General features: G+C 39.5%; 1 protein-coding gene across 3 annotated transcripts in view; it reads right to left on the reverse strand.

The window, feature by feature from the left end:
* Positions 1-19,304, reverse strand: part of CKAP2L (cytoskeleton associated protein 2 like) — a 29,614-nt gene that overhangs the window by 10,051 nt on the left and 259 nt on the right. Inside the window, exons 1-5 of one of the 3 annotated variants that reach the window (XM_058683323.1) lie at positions 19,244-19,292; positions 17,303-17,369; positions 15,615-15,666; positions 6,796-8,054; positions 2,745-2,952 (exon numbers count right to left, since the gene is read on the reverse strand). In XM_058683323.1, coding sequence (XP_058539306.1) covers positions 2,745-2,952; positions 6,796-7,796 — 1,209 coding nt within the window. In that variant the 5' untranslated portion in view covers positions 7,797-8,054; positions 15,615-15,666; positions 17,303-17,369; positions 19,244-19,292. The other 2 variants (XM_058683322.1, XM_058683321.1) reach the window with 2 other exon arrangements.

Here is a 19,304-nt window from a genome sequence, read left to right on the forward strand (position 1 = left end):
GAGAGTCAAAGTGCCTGGGAATTTTTGTCCACCCCTTCCCTGCCTGCTCCCCCCATTAGTCAATGACCATGGAGGTATTACTACTATAGCTTCTTTGCCCCTGATCAGGATGACTCTGAGAGGTCTGGTCCATAGTCTCCAGAGCTCCCCTGTGGCATTTTGCCAGTTACAGTCATTGGATTTTGCTTGATACCACATCCTACTTGGCCTCCTGCCCTTCCTGGCCCCACATCCTCACTCCCCTCCCAGTTTTCCCTGGGATCCTCTTCCTAATAAATTACTTTCACACAAATTCTCCTCTTAGATTTGCTTCGAGGGAACTCACATAAGACACTGTGAAACCAACCTTTACATTACATTCTTTCTATTAAGATACCTGGTGCAGTTTCTGTTTTTCTGACTTGACTCTGACTAATACAGAACATGACCTAGTCAAACATAAAGGATATAACCAGAGCTAAATTCAGAGGCAAATTTATAGCTTAAAAAAATATTTTGTTTTAAATTTTTTTTTTTTTCAACGTTTTTTATTTATTTTTGGGACAGAGAGAGACAGAGCATGAATGGGGGAGGGGCAGAGAGAGAGGGAGACACAGAATCGGAAACAGGCTCCAGGCTCCGAGCCATCAGCCCAGAGCCTGACGCGGGGCTCGAACTCACAGACCGTGAGATCGTGACCTGGCTGAAGTCGGACGCTTAACCGACTGCGCCACCCAGGCGCCCCAAAATATTTTGTTTTAAATGTTTATTTATTTTTGAGAGAGAGATAGAATGTGAGTGGGGGAGGGGCAGAGAGAGGGGCAGATGGAGACACAGAATCCGAAGTAGGCTCCAGGCTCTGAGCTGTCAGCACAGAGCCCAATTTGGGGCTCGAATTCATGGACTACGAGATCATGACCTGAGGCAAAGTGTGATGCTTAACTGACTGAGCCACCCAGGTGCCCCAAATTTATAGCATTAAATATATTTTTAAGAAAATAAGAAAGACTGACATAAATGATTTCAGCTTTCAACTAAAAAGGCTAATAAAAACCAGTAAACATAAAATTAGATGCAGACATTGATGCAAGAGAAAAAAAAATCAATAAAACCCCAAGATGGCCTTTTAAAAAGATTAATAAAGAAATCTTTAAATAAAAGGCATTGAATTACTAGAATTAGCTCGAGAAATACAAAACCTAAATAGATCAATGATCACAGAAAAAATGGAAAAGATATACCCAAAATTACCCCATAGTCCAGATAACCTTATGGGCAAGTCCTTACCACACCTTCAAAGAAAAAAGTAACTATCATGTTGTATAAACTATTTTTAGAGTACAGGAAAAAAGGAAAATACCCAACTATTTGGCAAAGCCAACAAGATACTAATATTAGGGAAACACAAGAAAAGACAACCAAAGAGCATACATAAAAATCTGGAATAAAATAATTGCAACTCACAAAACTATATACTTCATTTCTCTATGTATGTACATGGTATGTACATACATAAAAGCTGTCTGGATGGATAACTGGCAATAGTGGGCATCTTTTGGGAGAAACCTGGGATGCCTAACTGTGTGTGTGTCCCTGTGCGTGTGTGTGCGGGCATGGTCAGTGGGGAACACTGGTCATTTTCTACAGTGTTTGAAAGGTTTTTATTTAATTTAATTTAATTTAATTTTTTAAGACATGTTTAATTATTTTTGAGAGAGAGACACACACAGAGTGTGAGAGGGGGAGGAACAGAGAGAGAGGGAGACACAAAATTCATAGCAGGCTCCAGGCTCCGAGCTGTCAGCACAGAGCCAGATGCGGGGCTTGAACTCACAAACCATGAGATCATGACCTGAGCCAAAGTCAGGCGTTTAACTGACTGAGCCACCCAGGCATCCCGTAATGTTTTTAATAATAAGAATGTATTTCTTATTGTATGCATGTATTGCATTTTCTTTAATACAATGAAATGCATGTATTGCATTTTCTTTAATACAATGAAAATACAAGACAGAGCAACAACAACAAAAGAATGGAACTTTAATTCCATAAAGGAGAAATAATTAACGTTTAAGTGAATTTTGTGAGAAAATTGCCTGGAGTGGACCTAAACTGAAGGTTTCCTTTTTATGTTTCTGTCCAACACCACCAGCCAAAGCACAGAACTGGGTTTGCTTCAGGCAAGGACCTTAGTGTAGACGTCTATCCAATTATTTTTTATTAATATAATTTTCCTTCAAGGCATCTCCTGAGGATCATACCCTTTGCTTACCATCTCCTTTATCCTTATCGCAGAATCCAAGATATAATTTCAATGCCATTTATAGCCACCTAGTCTTTAGGATAATCTAATTTTACACATGACCTTGACTTTGACTTCAGCTTCATATCCAAATGTCAAATATTTACTTTTTTGACCTTGATGGCGAAAAAAGGCAAAACTCCTTTGGATCCCTCCAGAGGCAGACTGCTTGGGTTCGTTTTCCAACTTCTTTGTGCCTCAGTTTCATTTGTAAAGTGGGCATGGTAATAGTTATTATGATAATTGTATGAGATAATATAAGTAAAGTGTTAGAACAGTGCCCGGCATACAAGAGCTATTGTTTAAATGCATGCCATTATTATTAGTGCTATTCTTCTTCTATATAAAAAGAGCAGCTGAATTTCTACTTAGACGGAGGTTATCTCTCTTACACCGTATTTAAGAAAAATGTTTAAAAACTCTAAGACTGCGGGCCAAGCTTTGGGAGCTTACTTATACTCACCCTTTCAATGAACTGCAGACATTCTGTCAGAGTGTTGTTAATTTTATTGGACAGTTCAAGTTGTGCTTTCTTTTCTTCATCTTCTTTTTCCATACTCTTCCAGAACGAAATATTCATTTCCTCTATTATTTTTCTTTTTGTTTTAAGTTCCATAGGAGGCCGTTTATAGATTTTCCCCTTAGATTTCTGCCATTCTTCCAGTTGTTTCCTGTCATAAAATTAAAGGGGTGGGGTGGAGTGGAGTGGGAAAATGCTTTAGGTTTCTTTTTGTATGTAGTCACACTTCCAGAGTATAAGGTATGCATGAATGGAGTACTACTACATACCTTCAACAACATACAGAGTCAGGAGAATGGAATTAAAGACAATTTCCAAAGGGGTAATGGCAGCATTGGTTGCTCCTACCCTTCAGAAGGCAGACTGCAGAGGGATTACTAGGATTACTGGTGGCTAGTATCTCAGTCTTCAAATTCCTCAACTTCACGATTATTCTTCATTCTTTTTCTTTTTTTTCATTTTCATTAGTTTTCTCTAGAAATTTTCATTTCTCCTGTATATTACCTCTGGCACTAAGACATCCCCCTAGCTCTGAGATGATGAACTCAGCACTCCATTTCTCTCACCATAAGCTCTCTATCAGCCACTCAACCTGACCCACCAAACCTGCACTCTGCCCTCAGTAGGGTCTTGGCCAGAGTGACCCACTTTGCCCAGTTCCTTAGCCCCCTTTGTTCCTAAACAAGATCACCGCACATGACCCCCTTTGTTCCTAAACAAGATCACTAATTTCAGGACTCTTAAGTAGCTAGTCTCCGATGGTGCCATGTCCTTGCTCTCCTTCACTCTCCACATTCTCTGCTCCCGCTTCTAAGCAGCCAACAGACTGCTGTTGGGGGAGGCACCAAGACCTTACACTTAAGCATTTGAATGTAGGCTCTTCAGCTTCTTTACATTACTACATGTTTATAACTCACAGATGTACATTTCAGCCCAGAGGTTTACAAAGAGCCCCAAGCTTTGTAAAACCCAGTACCTAGTTGCTATTTTGTATTTGAGGTCTGGCACGCATTTCAAATTTAATGCTGTCCAAAACAAAGCTCTTGATTGTCATCTCCAAACCTATTCCTGAACAGTCTTTTCTACATTGATAAACAGTGCCCCAAGCTGCCCAGCTGCTAGGACCTAAAACTAGGAGTGGTCTTTGAGTGGTCCTTTCTTCCCCATACCTGACACATCATGGTACAGGCTTCTAGCTCTACTACTATCATCCTAGTTCATATCACTTTAACCTTTTGCCTGAAAGGCTATAGCAGCCTCCTTCTTAACTCATGTCCTTGCTTCCACTCCGGCCCTTATCAAATACATTGTGTGCACAGTAGCCAGAGTGATCTTGAAAGTGTGAAGCAGACTGAGTCACAGCCAGGAACTTCCTATGCCTCTTGGAATAAAATTAAACATGCTTTCCGTGCCTCTCCGAACTCATGTCGTACCACTTTCCCTCTTACTCTTCCCCTCCAGGAGCTCTGGTAACCCTTCAGTTACCTGACCCATGCTCATGCCTGCCTCAAGGTCTTGTAGTATCATTTTTATTCAGTCCTCTGCTCAAATGACACCTTCTTGAAGAGGTAATTATCTGTAATTACTCTGTCTGTTTCATCAATGTGTTGATTTTCTGTCTTCTCCACTAGAATGCAAGTTCCATGAAGGCAGAAACCTTGGATGTCCCAGTGCCTAGCGCAATGTCTAGAACACACAAGTGTTCAGTAGCATACAGTAAAATTCACCTTTTTAAATGTACAGTTCTGCGAGTTCTGACAAATGCATATGGTCATGTAAGCATAGCAACAATGAAGATATAATACCTTCAAAAATGTCCTCATGCTCCTTGGTAGTCAACCCTGCTCTTCATGCCCAGCTCCTGGTAACCACCGATCTGTTTTCTGACCTTATGGTTTTGTTTTTCCCAAATGTCAATAACTAATTAACCTTCTTGTTTCCTTGACTCCAGAGCACAATTCATAGTGCTTGTTTCAGCTCCAACTGCCCCGCTTCACCTACATGTGAACCACCTACTTAATGACAGAAGCTGAGATGTTTGGCATGTGCTTCCCTTATGCTCCTGGCATTCTTCCGATCTCAGCCTTCCTCCCAATCATGAATGAACAGGGAACTTACCTTTTCTAAAGTCAACTTATTCCCAGGACCTCAATGCTATGATTTTATTATTCTAGCACTTTCCATAGATACATCAGAGAAAAAGCTCCATTAAGGTAGACTTGTGACTGTGTGGTCACCACTGTTATCTCCCAATGCCCAGCACATGGTAGGTGCTCAAGGAACACTCCAGCAATGAGTGAGTGATCTATCGCTCTCCACAGATTCCTCTTGTATAATCAAATGTGGTCAGCATTCCACACACTGTCTTAAGACCCATCATCTATTGTCTGGTCTAGACTACGAACTGCATGGGAGGGACCGTGACTTCCTCATTCACCAGCTTGGGGTCTTTGTACTCAGTTTTCTTTTTGCTTAGAAGGGTCATCCTTCTTCTTTTTGTCACTATCCTTTTCCTAGACCAGACGTCATTGTTGAAAAGTACCTCCCTAACCCTTCTCTTCTATCTAAAGAAGTCAGCCCAGTCTCTCTCAATCGCATCATCCTAAATTAAGCTGTTTATTTTCTGTCTCTTCAGGAGGGCAGAGAGCTTGTTGGTGGTGTTCAGGGCTGTATTCAGAGAACAGATCCTGCCCTCACTTTACCCTGCTGTACTCTTTGGCTACCATCTAATTTTACATGTTCTTTTCACCCTTGTCAGTCAGGAATCTCCCTATTTTCTACTCCAACCAAGTTGAAGTCTACTCCAATACATAGGTGCTTCTCCTGGGAGGGTCACCACATTATGAGACTATGTCTGGTCCTGGGCAGGAAGTGTGAAATCCTTTGGCTTGGTTTCAAGCATCATGCATGTTGATGTTAACCCCCAGCACCCAGAGATACTGATTTCTGTATGTGAACTGATTTTCTTCTTTGTCTTAGCTTACTTTCCAAAACTTGGCCTGCTCACACTCATGGAAGTTTCCTGTTCCTTCTTCCCTGATAACTTTTCTGGATTTAACCATTGGTCTGCTTCAGAAGGGACTACCAACTCCCCACTTCCTAGCTATGTAAACTCACTACTCAGGCTCCTCCTATTTTGCCCTCTTCTATTGTTGTTCAGTCCCTGTAGGCTACTTGTTGAGTAGGCTACATCTGCAATTCCTATTTCTTTCTTTCTTTCTTTCTTTCTTTCTTTCTTTCTTTCTTTCTTTCTTTCTTTCTTTCTTTCTTTCTTTTTAAATTTTTTAATGTTTATTTTTGGGGCGCCTGGGTGGCTCAGTCGGTTAAGTGGCTGACTTCGGCTCAGGTCATGATCTCGTGGTCCGTGAGTTCGAGCCCCGTGTCGGGCTCTGTGCTGATAGCTCAGAGCCTGGAGCCTGTTTCGGATTCTGTGTCTCCCTCTCTCTGACCCTCCCCCATTTATGCTCTGTCTCTCTCTGTCAAAAAACTAAATAAAGTTAAAAAAAATTAAAAAAAATGTTTATTTTTGAGAGACAGAGTGTGATGGGGGGGCAGAGAGAGAGAGAGGGAGACACAGAATCCAAAGCAGGCTCCAGGCTCTGAGCTGTCAGCACAGAGCCTGATGCGGGGCTTGAACCCATGGACCATCAGATCCTGACCTGAGCCGAAGTTGGAGGTTTAACCAACTGAGCCACCCAGGTGCCCCTGCAACTCCTATTTCTTATTCAACCATTTTGTTTCAATATCTTTTTAAAAAATAAATTATTTTCAAGTATACAAAGAATACAGAGAATAATTTATAATACCTGTCTATACCACCCAGCTCTACCAAGTCTTAGTACTTGTTGTATTTGCTTCCAATGTTTTTTATAGGGTTGTAGCTAAAAATTACTCAGAAGCCATTATTTATGGCCTATGTCCTGACTGAGTATTCCTGATGGTCAATACGCTTAATCATCTAAAACTGCAAAATCATGGACATAAAGCAAAGTACCTTCGGTCCTCTGCTGTGATCTTCTTCTTAATATTTGGATTAGTTTGGGTCCCATTTGGGACTCTTCCTCCATGTATGGTTTTGTTACCAGCTTGAGTTTTGGGAGCTGTCTTATTGAGAAAATGGTTCTGGGGAAGAGTCTTTTTCAACTTGGTGTCCAAAATCTGTGCTTTTTGTTGACAGCTGTTGCTGCATTTATTCCCATTGGTTCCATTTGCTGTTATGTTAGGGGTGCTTGGAACGACTGAATTAAAACTGCCAACTATCAAATTAGGCCTTTGACTTACGGCTTTTGATTTTTGTAGTGCACATGATGTCCGAGATCTACAACAAGGTTGAGTGGATTTCTGATCTTGCCTAGTGTTTGGATGTCTGTTGTTACAGCCTCCCGGAAGCACACTAGGGCATGTCTGGGGTTTGGTGTGTTTTACTTTCTGTTCAGTAACAGTGTGTGACTGTACCTTAGTTTCATTTGTTGGTCTTTCGTATTTATCCCTATTAATCTTTATATCCTTTATGTCCTTGACCACTGGTTTCCTTGATGCTTGAGTCCTACTAAGGGTCTGAACGTAGTGATAGGGAGCCGTCTTTGGGAGTTTTTCTCCTGGTCTTGCAAGGTTTGTTCCTCTAGAGAGTTGCTGTGACTTTACTGGTGGAATCCTAATTTGTGTTTTTCCAACAAATTGTTTATTAACTCGGTCTTTCAGAAAAGCACTATTCCCAGAACTTTTGCCCAAGGCTTGTTTAGGAGCCAAACTGCTCTTGGTTTGATTATAAGAATTAGTCTTTGGCTTACATATTGTCCATAATTCAGGATTTGACTTCCTTTCAGAGTCTAGTAAGGTTTGGGGCAAGTTTTCTTTGTTTATCTCTTTTAGAAAGCTATCTAAGGATTCATTTTCAACATGGTTACAGTCCACAGAGTCTGCACACTTAGTATTTCCTTGATCTGCTACCTGCTGCTTTGCAGTTTTCAGTTCCTGTATATTAAGTGACCCCATAGTTTCTGTAGGCAGTTCACCAGTAGTGGATGATCCCTCTTCATGGTGTTGTTGACTATTGCTGAAAGGCTTAGAGTTTAAGTTAGAAGAAACACATCCTGAAGTCAGCCTTTTGCCCAGAAGTTTTGGTGGCTCCAACTTTGGCTGCTGGGATCCTGGGCCTTTGGCAGGTCGGGGCTGGAGTTCAGTGCTGATGGGTCTTGTAGCTTTGGCAGGCAAAGCAACATAATTGGTAACATTCTTTTTGGGTACAATAGTCTAAAAAGACAAAGAAAAATATCAAAAAGTAAATTTTATAACAATAGTTCATTGCTTTTAAAATTAAAAAAAAAAAATAGTTATTTTACTTAGAATTTCATTGAAGAAAGCCGAATCTGGGAAATATAGTCTCGCTAATAGATGATCTTTATAATTTGAACTCCTATTAGAAATATATCAGAATATTTTAGCTTGATAGAATTAAGCAGAGATGCAGTGAACATACAAAAATTGCTGTTTAAAAAACAAATTTGCCTCAATTGAACAAGTGCTTGCTGAATGCTCATTATGTCTCAAATGAAGTGTCCTTCTAGGGACTCTGGAAAAATACATACATAATAAACTTATGTTAGGATGTCTCTCAACTTCCTCCTAGTAGTAGAGTGTATTGCTATACTTTTATTTTTTTTTTAAACAACATTGCCTTTGTAAAGGTCACAGTGTTACTCAAGAAACTTTGTTTTGTCCCTGGATATCAGTGGCAAGGATAGGTAAGTGGTAGATGCTGGGAGGCCAGAGACACTTTGGAACAGTTTTCAATTAAATCTAATATCTCAGTAGAAAGTCATATTTGTAAAGTCAGGACAGGGTTTTAAGGTTAGATTCTACATTATTAACAAGTAAATGTTTCAGCCATGTGATTTAATCCTGGATAAGAAAGGCAGAGATAGATTATAGAGAACTTCAAAAACAAGGGAGGGGAGTTTAGAATTGATATGGTGGGGCGCCTGGGTAGCTTAGTTGGTTAAGCGTCCGACTTCGGCTCAGGTCATGATCTCATGGTTTGTAAGTTCGAGCCCCACTCTGGGCTCTGTGCTAACAGCTCAGAGTCTGGAGCCTGCTTTGGATTTTGTTTCTCATTCTCTCTCTGCTCCTCTCCCACTTGTGCTCCGTCTCTGTCTCTCAAAACTAAATGAATGTAAAAAAAAATTAAAGAATTGATATGATAGATAATAGGAGCAAGCCACTGTAGATTCTAGAGTATTTGCATTGAAAACAAGTATTCAGAAAGGAGAATTTGGCAGAGATTTGTAGATTATATTTCTCTAGGGGAAGATATGGGAGTGATAGAGTTACCACTCTTTATTTTTGATTTGGTAATATTGTTGAGAATTACTATGTGAACTTTTGTGAGTGTGTAAAGAAAGTCTGTAACCAGAACCATGTGGCATTAAGGGCAAAGAGATGTTCACTCTAGAATGGTATGTGTAGGGCAGTGTTGCAGGGGTGAAATAGGGGAGGGTTGGAAGTGGGAGCCAGAGAGATGGATGGTATATGCACATGGCTATAGCTGGGTTACTCCTTGAGCCCCAACAATTACATCCACCCCTGATCTCTCCATTATTGCTTACTGAAGAGGCAGGGATATGGTATCAATGTTTCCAAACATATGCTATTCCTTAGTTGTTCTCTTTTTTTTAATTGAGATATAATTTGCATCCCCTAGAATTCATCATTTTTATTTATTCATTCATTCATTCATTCATTCATTCATTCATTTGTTTGAGACAGCAAGTGAGGGGAAAAAGAGCAGAGGGAGAGAGAGGATCTTAAGCAGGCTCCATGCTCAGCACGGAGCCTGATGTGGGGCTTGATTCCATGATACTGGGATCATAACCTGAGCTGAAATTGAGAGTTGGACACTCGACTGACTGAGCCACCCAGGTGATCCTAGAATTCACCATTTTAAAGTGTATAATTCAGTGGGTTTTAGTATATTCACAAGGCTGTATAACCATCATCACTGTCTAGTTCCAGAATATTTTCATTACCCCAGAAAGAAATCCTATACATGTTAAAAGTCACTCCTCATTTCCCTCTCCCTACAAACTGTGGCAAACACTAAAATCTCCTTTCTGTTTCTATAAATTGCCTATTTTGGACATTTCATGTAATGGGATCATACATGTGGCCTTTTGTTTCTGGCTTCTTTCACTTAGCATAATGTTTTTGGGACTTACCCATATTGTAGGATGTATCAGTCTTTGCCACTTTATTTTTCAATAATGAACTTTATTATTTATTTTTTAAAATCTTTTTTTTTTTTAACAGTTTATTTATTATAAAAAAATGTTGCTATCAACATTTGTTATAAGCTTTTGTGTAAACATGTGTTTTCAATTCTCTTGGGTATATACCTAGGAATGAAATTGCTGGGTCCTATGGTAACTCCTGTGTTTAACTTCTGAGGAACTTCTAAGCTGTTTTCCAAAGTGGCTGTCGCATTTTACATTCCACTAACATTGTATAAGGGTTCTAATGTCTCCACATCCTCCCTAATCCTTGTTATGCCTTTTTTGATTTGTGCCCATCCTAGTAAGTATGCAGTGGCATTTCGTTGTGGTTTTTATTTGCATTTCCCTCATGGTAATGATATGGAGCATCTTTTCATGTCCTTATTGGCCATTTGTATATCTTCTTTGGAGAAATGTCCATTCGGATATTTTGTCCATGTTATTATTATTATGATTATTATTATGATTATACTTTGTCCATTTTAAAGTTGGGTTGTTTTTTAATTGTTGAGCTGCAAGAGTTTGTTATATATCCTGGATAGTAGGTCCTTATCATATATATGACTTGCAAGTATTTTCTCTTTTGTTCAGTTTTTATATCTTCATTTTAGATTAGCTTGGCCTTGCTAATTTATTGTAAGTGGTAGAATTGGTCTGCAGTTTTAAGTAGTACATTGAGAGAAAACCTAGGCTTAGAAGAGTCATCTGGCTGACAGAAGAGCCAGCAATCAGTATGCAAATACAGACCATTAAGGTCAGAATTTTACTTTATTATTATTATTTTTAAGATTTTATTTTTAAGGTCGTGTCCGCACCCACTATGAGGCTTGAACCTATAACCCTGACATCAAGAGTATCATGTTCTACCGACTGAGCCAGCCAGGTGCCCCCAAGGTTGGAATTTTAGAGATCATTAAGTTGAGCCCCTTCACTTGAGAGGGAAAGTGAGTTGCCCAAGGTCAGGCAGGGTGTTAGAGGCAGCGCTGGAGCTAGAACTTCAGTCTCTTAACTCCTGGTCTCTGACAACTTACCTCAGAATTGATGGATCAAAATGATAAAAAAATTAAAGAATGTACAAAAGGAACAATCGATTCAAATTGAATTTGGTCACTTTATTCTGGACATATGAGGCCAGGGGAGGGAGAAAATATACAACATACAATATATGACAAGGGTTTAAATCAAGACAGACCTATGAATGTATGCTAGGCACAGTGCCAGACTCTAAGGGGACGCAAAGATGAGAGAAGACACCTGTCCCTGAGGAGTGCTAATAGAAAAGATACACGCACAAAAAATGCTGATATGATGAAATAAGGGCTATCGTAGGGCTGGGAGAAATTGTAGAGCTTATCTCATCAGTGTTTTTCAAGCATTTTTGTTCATACATGCCCAAAATCATTTAAAAAAAAATTTTTTTTTTAACGTTTATTTATTTTTGAGACAGAGAGAGACAGAGCATGAACAGGGGAGGGGCAGAGAGAGAGGGAGACACAGAATCTGAAACAGGCTCCAGGCTCTGAGCTGTCAGCACAGAGCCCGATGCGGGGCTTGAACTCACTGACCGTGAGATTGTGACCTGAGCCGAAGTCGGACGCCCAACCGACCGAGCCACCCAGGTGCCCCCCAAAATAGTTTTGACAAACTCTGTACCCTTTCATACTTTTTAGAGTTAACATCTAAAGTTTTGCATTGTTAGTTTAAATAGTTGCAAAAGATGCAATTTCAGGCACACTGTCAATATTGACATCTTAAGATAAAATGAAATTTGATACTATAATCCCTTTAAAAAATTGTACAAACATACTTCTTTGAAATTGAAAATGTAACACGTTTCCTTTATTCTCTTGGTATATTTTCATTCCAGTTCACCACAAAATTTCTTTCCTAGATTTTTGTGCTTGGCAGTATATAGTTCATTACCCTATCATACTTCTCAACAAATATGCATATGTTTATAAATTTATCTTATTTGTATTTGCCGTAACTAGAAATAATTCAGCAAAAGAAGATAAATGTTACTGATTTTGACCACTAATTATTATTATTATTATTTTTTAAAAGTTTATTTATTTTAAGAGAGAAAGAGAGAGAGAGCGTGTGTCAGGGAGGGGCAGAGAGAGAGAGGGAGATGGAGAATCCCAAGCAAGCTTCATGCTGTCAGCACAGAGTCCAATGTGGGGCTTGAACTCACAACCATGAGATCACGACGTGAGCTGAAACCAAGAGTCAGACCCTCAACTGACTCACCCAGGCACCCTGATCACTAATCATTAAACATGAAAAGGAAAATATTTTTTCATAAAGAAATAGAAATGTATCTCTTAATGAGTTGGTTAGAGCTCCCCATCCCTGTAATTAGTTTATGTATTCATTGGGAGACATTTGTTGCTGGAATGAGACAGAGGTCTGCATCAATTTTATTCCTTTTTCTTTTTAAATAAAAACATTGAGAAAATTTGTTCACATTACTAAGTAGATGGGTTAGTATCCAGAATACATAAAGAACATTTACAACTCAACATCAAAAAACAAATATTCCAATTAAAAAAATGGGCAGAAGGTATGAACAGACATTTCTCCAAAGAAGACACATGGCCAACAGACACATGAAAAGATGTTCAATATCACTCATCATCAGGGAAATGCAAATCAAAGCCACAGTGAGGTATCATCTCAACCTGTCAGAATGGCTAACATAAAACAAAACAAAACACAACAAACAACAAGTGTTGGTAAGGATGTGGAAAGAAAGGAAACTTCATACACTGTTGGTGGGAATGCAAACTGGTGCAGCCACTGTGGAAGTCAGTACGGAGGTTCCTCAAAAAATTAAAAATAGAATTATCATATGATCCAGTAATCACACAACTGGGTATTTACTCAAAGAATATGAAACCACTAATTCAATAGGATATATGCACCCCTATGTTTATTGCAGCATAAATTCCAAAGCCAAATTATGGAAGCAGTCCAGTGTCCATCAATAGATGAATGGATAAAGAAGTGTATATAAATATAATGCAGCCATAAAAAAGAAAGAGATCTTGCCATTTGCAACATGGATGGATCTAGAGAGTATAATGCTAAGCAAAATAAGTCAGTCAGAGAAAGACAAATGCCATCTGATTTCATTCATATGTGGAATTTAAGAAACAACACAAAGGAAAAAAAAGACAAACCAAAAAAAACAGACTCTTAACTACAGACAGCAAACAGACGGTTAATGAAGGGAGGACGGTGTAAGGAGGGAATGGGTGAAATAGGTGAAGATTAAGAGTACACTTGGCTTAATGAGCACTGAGTAATATATAGAATGGCTGAATCACTACATTGCATACCTGAAACTAATTTAACACTGTATATTAACTATACTGGAATTAAAATTTAAAAAATAAGTTCATGAGAATAGAAGATGTTTTGTCACAGCCAGTAAGTGGTAGTCAATTCTTTGAACTCATCTAGAGGCATATGCTAAAAATCACAGTGATCTCTCAGCAAAAAATTATTTTTAATGTTCTACTAGATGACAATGTTGAGTGTAAAAAACTGGAAGCCACCTGAATTGAAAAAGACTTTCTCAACATCGACACCATTATTTCACTATTGTCCCTTGACGTTGTACTCTGTAGGCATTCCCATCTCAGGGCAAAGCATCATATTGAGATTAGGGATGGAGGGTGAGTGGTTTGTCTAAAACAGCAGAGAAAGAAAGAACTGAAAAATGGTAGAAGGATGATATTGACAAGGGAGGTGGGAAAGGAGAAACTGTATGTGAGGCACATTCTACAAATCAATTTTAGGCAAAAGTGTATGTGGAAGTTGAGGACCTGGAAGCTGATTCTGTTAAACTGTGAACCCATTGGAGATACTTTACGTACCTCCAGAGGAACATATATCCCAGTCTGTAGACATTTCTCAATGTATTTCAATGTATACTAACTCAATCTCTTCAAACAACTCTATGAGATATCTCCTATTATTTCCATTTTACAGACAAAGTTCAATAATTTGCCCAAGGTCATTTAGCTGGAAAATGAAGGAGTTAGCATTTGGACCTAGGCAGTTTTTAACAATTATACATTACTATTTCTCAGTAAATTTAAGAGCATGGCTCCAAGGAATCCTTTCAAATCTTGGTTCAATATGTTAGAACTGCCAGAGACGAACAGAAAATGAAAAACCTTGTGTGTTTCTTTAAGTAGAAGCACTGCAGTAAGAGTGTGCCGGAAAAACTTTGTTCAAGTCTTAAGTCTGACTCTTACCGGTTATATAATTTTGGCAAAGTACTCCATCTCCTTGAGCCTCAGTCCTCTCATTTGTAAAATGAGAATAATAATAATGATATGTATCTTCTGGGAAGGGTGTCATAATGTCCTGTTTTTCACAAGATAGTTTTTATTTATGGCTGTTGGCCCAACATAACAGTACCTCCTTTTACTCTCAAAGGTAAATGGACATTAAATCATAAGGCCACCTTTCTTATAGGGTTGTTTTGATTATTAATTACGATGTTGTGTATAAAGTATCTTGCCCAGTATCTGGATAATAAGCACTCAAATGTTAGCTATTACAATTAGGTATAAACATGTTTTATAAATTGTAAGGCATTATACAATTGTCATGATGACTATTATTTGCCTAGTCCTTTTAGCTTCTCCTATTTCATAATTGCCTTTCCCACTTAATTTTTATCTTCACAACTGGGTAAAAAAGATAGTTAGGTATACAGTATTGTCAGCTTCTAGAGAAGCCTCTGGGAACTCTGAATGAGTTTTTTTGTTTTGTTTTGTTTTTCCTTTAAGATTTGCATGCTACACTAACTCAATCTGCATAAAGTAGAAGTCTAACCCAGTGACTCCCAACTGTTCACATCATGATGTACCAATTTTGCCTTATATACATTTTCTTTCCTTCACAGGGTCTAATGATGTTATACGCAGCTTTTCAGAAGGCTAAATTCTCCCATTTAAACCTTGGAAATTTGAGAATACTTTACTATTCTATCCATAACCTAGCTGCATTGAACTGTTTGGGAAGCATATCTTGTTAAGTAGCTTGGAAGATACAATAAGATGATCCCTTTTAATGACTACAGAGCCATTTAACTTCATGGCAGCATACCAAAGTGGTTAAGATCACAGGTTCTCACTCTGTCATGTAATAACTATGTGACCTTGGGGAGTTACTCAACCTTTCTGTGACTCAGTTCCCTCATCTGTAATATGGGGCTACTAAGTACCTACCTCATAAGGTTGTAAGGACTCAATGAGTTAATGTAATGCTAGATGCATAGTAAATATTCCATTAATGTTAGTTATTAAGAGGACCAATGTGCACTTGAGAATTTTTTTTGATTAACAAAGCAGAACTATAATATGCTGTACTTTTCAAAAAGTGGTTCTGTCTCTTACTAAACCAAATTGATCTTTTATTTATGAGAAATATCTTTGCACAACATAGTCTTTAGGTTGCAAACATCTTTGTTGTTTTTATTATTAATCATCTAAAAGGATTATTATTTAAAAGACTAATTTCTACTTACAGATTTAGAAGGTGGAGGATTCAGACAATTATTCTTGGCTTTTAGGTAAGGCCTGTAAAAGACAAAATAAGATTAATTCTTAGTCCAGAAGGATCAGCAAGGCTTGGGAAGTATAGTAATTAAAATTTATTATGATTATGGGGCGTCTGGGTGGCTCAGTCGGTTAAGCGTCCGACTTCGGCTCAGGTCATGATCTCATGGTCCGTGAGTTCAAGCCCCGCGTCGGGCTCTGTGCTAACAGCTCAGAGCCTGGAGCCTGCTTCGGATTCTGTGTGTCTCTCTCTCTCTGACCCTCCCCTGTTCATGCTCTGTCTCTCTGTCTCAGAAATAAACATTAAAAAAAATTTTTTTTTAAATTTATTATGATTAGAATTTTAAATCATTGGAATTTCTGTAGATAGTAAAATATTTCAAAATTATATCCAATAGTCTCATTATCCCTTCGTTAGTCCCACTATTCTATTCCTCAGACCACACCACTCTTACCCATGTTTTGGTAATCATTTTCAGAGATGTCCCACGCATAAATATAGCATTCTAACTAGATTAATGAAATGTGGGTGTTTTCTTCATATTTGCATAGTCTTGTTCATTCGAACTACAATCCTTGAACAAGTGCAATGTGCCAGGCACTAGAGATACAATGTCAAATAAGGTAATTAACAGTTTCTTTAAAAAGTTTAAGTGTCTTCAGATAATGAATATTCAGAAGTGAAAAAAGAGATACATCTAAAAAAACAGGAGCACATATGAAATCTAGCCAGTGAGACAGAAAATGTAAAAAGGCATAGGAAAATAGAGGAGAATTTAGAATGATTCAATCTGCATGGATCAAAAATAATTCACACTAACAAGGACTTTGATCATGACTTGCTGTTAGTTTCCCCCATCTTGAACATAAACCCTGGAGATGCAGGGACCTCTTTGTTTTGTTAAGCACCAGATCTCCAGAACCAAGAGTGACTGATACATTACAGGTATTAAATAAGTATTTGTTGAATAAATGAATCAGATTTATTTAATCGAGGAAACAGAGTTAAAACCCCAAAGCAAAAGGAAACTAAAATATAGAGTCCAAGCTAGCTTTGTAAAGATTCATTTCCAAATAAAAATTTAGCAACACGCCACGGGGAGAATATATCAATGCTAAGCAAGAGGGACTAGTAACACCACTACAGCAAGATGTTGACAAAAGACAAAAGTGAACAGTCCTATTCTGTCCACCTCAAGAGTAAGTGCTAAGAGAATGACCACAGAGGTCAGGCTGGAGGATGCTGGCGTGCAGCTATGGAGGACTGATTATAACTGGCTCTCCTGCTTTAGCAAGGAACAACAGAACCACGGTCACGCAACTCTTCGACCTTTTCTAGCCTTCATGAGAACCACTTTCCCAGGGGGGAAAAAAAAAGCAGGGACAGGGACAGAAAAAGTATTGTAGGTAATACTGTGGACCTTCTCCTCTTCCCTTTAGAGACTGCCACAATAATAGTGCTTTAGTCTTGCCAGTGTACTAGATACTGGCCAGGGTTTTTGTCATGTCTGGACCAACATACCCTTTCCTGAGTTATCATAGGATCTCAGTGCAGTCTGAGTAGACTACACACAAGAGGGCAATGTTTTGAAAGGCTTTAAATTGCTATGAGCAACCAGGGCAACAAAACTTGCATAACTGGGTGAGACACACTCACTTGGTGTTTTGGCACTTCAGTTTTCCCTTGGCTGCTAGGTACTCCTGGAGCTTTCTCTGCCGCTCTTCTGCAAAACAGGCAAGCCAACAAACAACAGAACTTTAGCTGGAGATTTTAACCAGGTCATCTATCTTCTAAAAAATGGTACTTTTCTATAGTGCTTTTGGCTTTGGATCATATATGATAAAGTCTCTAGTCCCGTAAGTTTGCCTCCAAGTTAATGTCCACATCAACAACATCATTTGTATGCTGCGTCCTACACTGAGCTCTTCACACTTACATTGCTTTCTTTAATCCGCACAACAATTTTCTTAGGTATTTTACAGTCTGAAATCTAAAGAGGGTAAATGATATGCCCAAAGTTACCCAGCCAGTATGTAGCAAAGCTAGGATCTGAAACTAGGTTTATCCAGTGTCAGAGCCCTTGCTCACGGCCACTGTTCCAGCTACAAAATATTATGCTTTACATGAAGAAATCTATTACTGGCTCACCTGAGCTGGTGAACCAGGCTTGGTCTTATTAATTATGTTTTTTCTGACAGGGATGATGAATTTTGCCCACAAACCCTTACGTGGTTTCCTTTGGGCCTCAGGCCAAAATAGGCCAGGTTAGGGGGTTCATGGAAAACATCGATTGTATGGCTGACTTTCTAATAAGCAAGGCATTTGTGAGGGGATGAAAATTCAGTATTTCTGTCTTGAAGAAGTTTCAATGTAGTATGGGGATAAAATAAACACAACAATAATTACAATGTAAGGCAAAAACTAGGTACCATAAGAAAGCGTCAAAGAAAGAATTTTGGGATTTCAGAGGCAGGGACTGAGTGAGGGGAATAGGTGGTTGGAAAAGGCTAAAATTTAATAATGGCAAAAAGAAGGGGTGCCTGGGTGGCTCAGTTGTTTAAGTTTCCAACTTGGGCTCAGGTCATGCATGATCTCAAGGCTTGCGGGTTTGGGCTGGTGTTGGGCTCTGTGCTGACAGCTCAGAGCCTGAAGCCTGCCTCGGATTCTGTGTATCCCTCCCCTGCTCACACTATCTTCCTCTCCTTCAAAAATAAATAAACGTTAAAAAGAAATTTAAAAAAATAATGGCAAAAAAAGGCTATAAGGGTGCAAAATTACTCTTAATTTGATCTAAACTGCGGTGCTGTGTGTTTTGATATCTGGCTCTGATGATTCCCTAGGAGACAGCTTTGAGATTTAAGCACTTTACGCCATGCCAGGCAGTGTAGAGAGCAGGGACTGACAGACCAGGTTGGAAACCCAGCTCTGTGACTTCTAGCAAGTTAGCAAACCTTGCTGCCTCTGGACCTATAAAAATGGAGACAGAAATGCCCAACTTTAAGAGCTATTATGTAAAGCACCTAGGTCAGTGCCCAGGACCTAGCAGACAGTCAATAGGTATTATTACTGAAACTATCAAAACACTGTCTGCACTGGGGAGCAGGTGGTGTCTGAGTAGTATTTGGAAAGATAGCTAAGGCCTCTAGGTACATTTAAGAGATCAGGGAACCCAGGACCCTCAGCTCTCAGTGCAAATTTAACCATCAACTCCCAGTGCCTCCTGTCAGGGTCAGACCCAGCCTCTTGGTAGCTGTCAAAGCTCAGGACGCAGCACAGAGGACCACGCCCAGGCTCTGGATCCAAATCTGGATCGCGGCAGGAGCGGTTGGCTTCCTTCTGGAAGTGCGACCCGGGAAAGGGGCCTCAGGTTCTCTACCTAAACGAGGTGACAATGACATCTCCTTGCAGAGCTGCTACAGGAATTACTGGCAAGATGCCTCTGAGGCATCTGGCCCCGCATCCCCTCTCCTCTAGCCCCGGCCAGATGTCTCACCCTGGGCCAGGGCCTGGGCTCCCGTCAGCTCTCCCTGGACTGGAAACACCCAAGCGGAGACCGAGGCAGACAGGCGAGTGTTTCCATCCGCGAAAATAACTCACTTGGTGGCCTCCTTTCTTCCCCGCCCTTGCTTGAGCGCCTGGGAGACGCGGGGGTACACGG

The sequence above is a fragment of the Neofelis nebulosa genome, chromosome 9 (genome assembly GCF_028018385.1).
Source record: "Neofelis nebulosa isolate mNeoNeb1 chromosome 9, mNeoNeb1.pri, whole genome shotgun sequence".
NCBI lineage: Eukaryota > Metazoa > Chordata > Mammalia > Carnivora > Felidae > Neofelis > Neofelis nebulosa.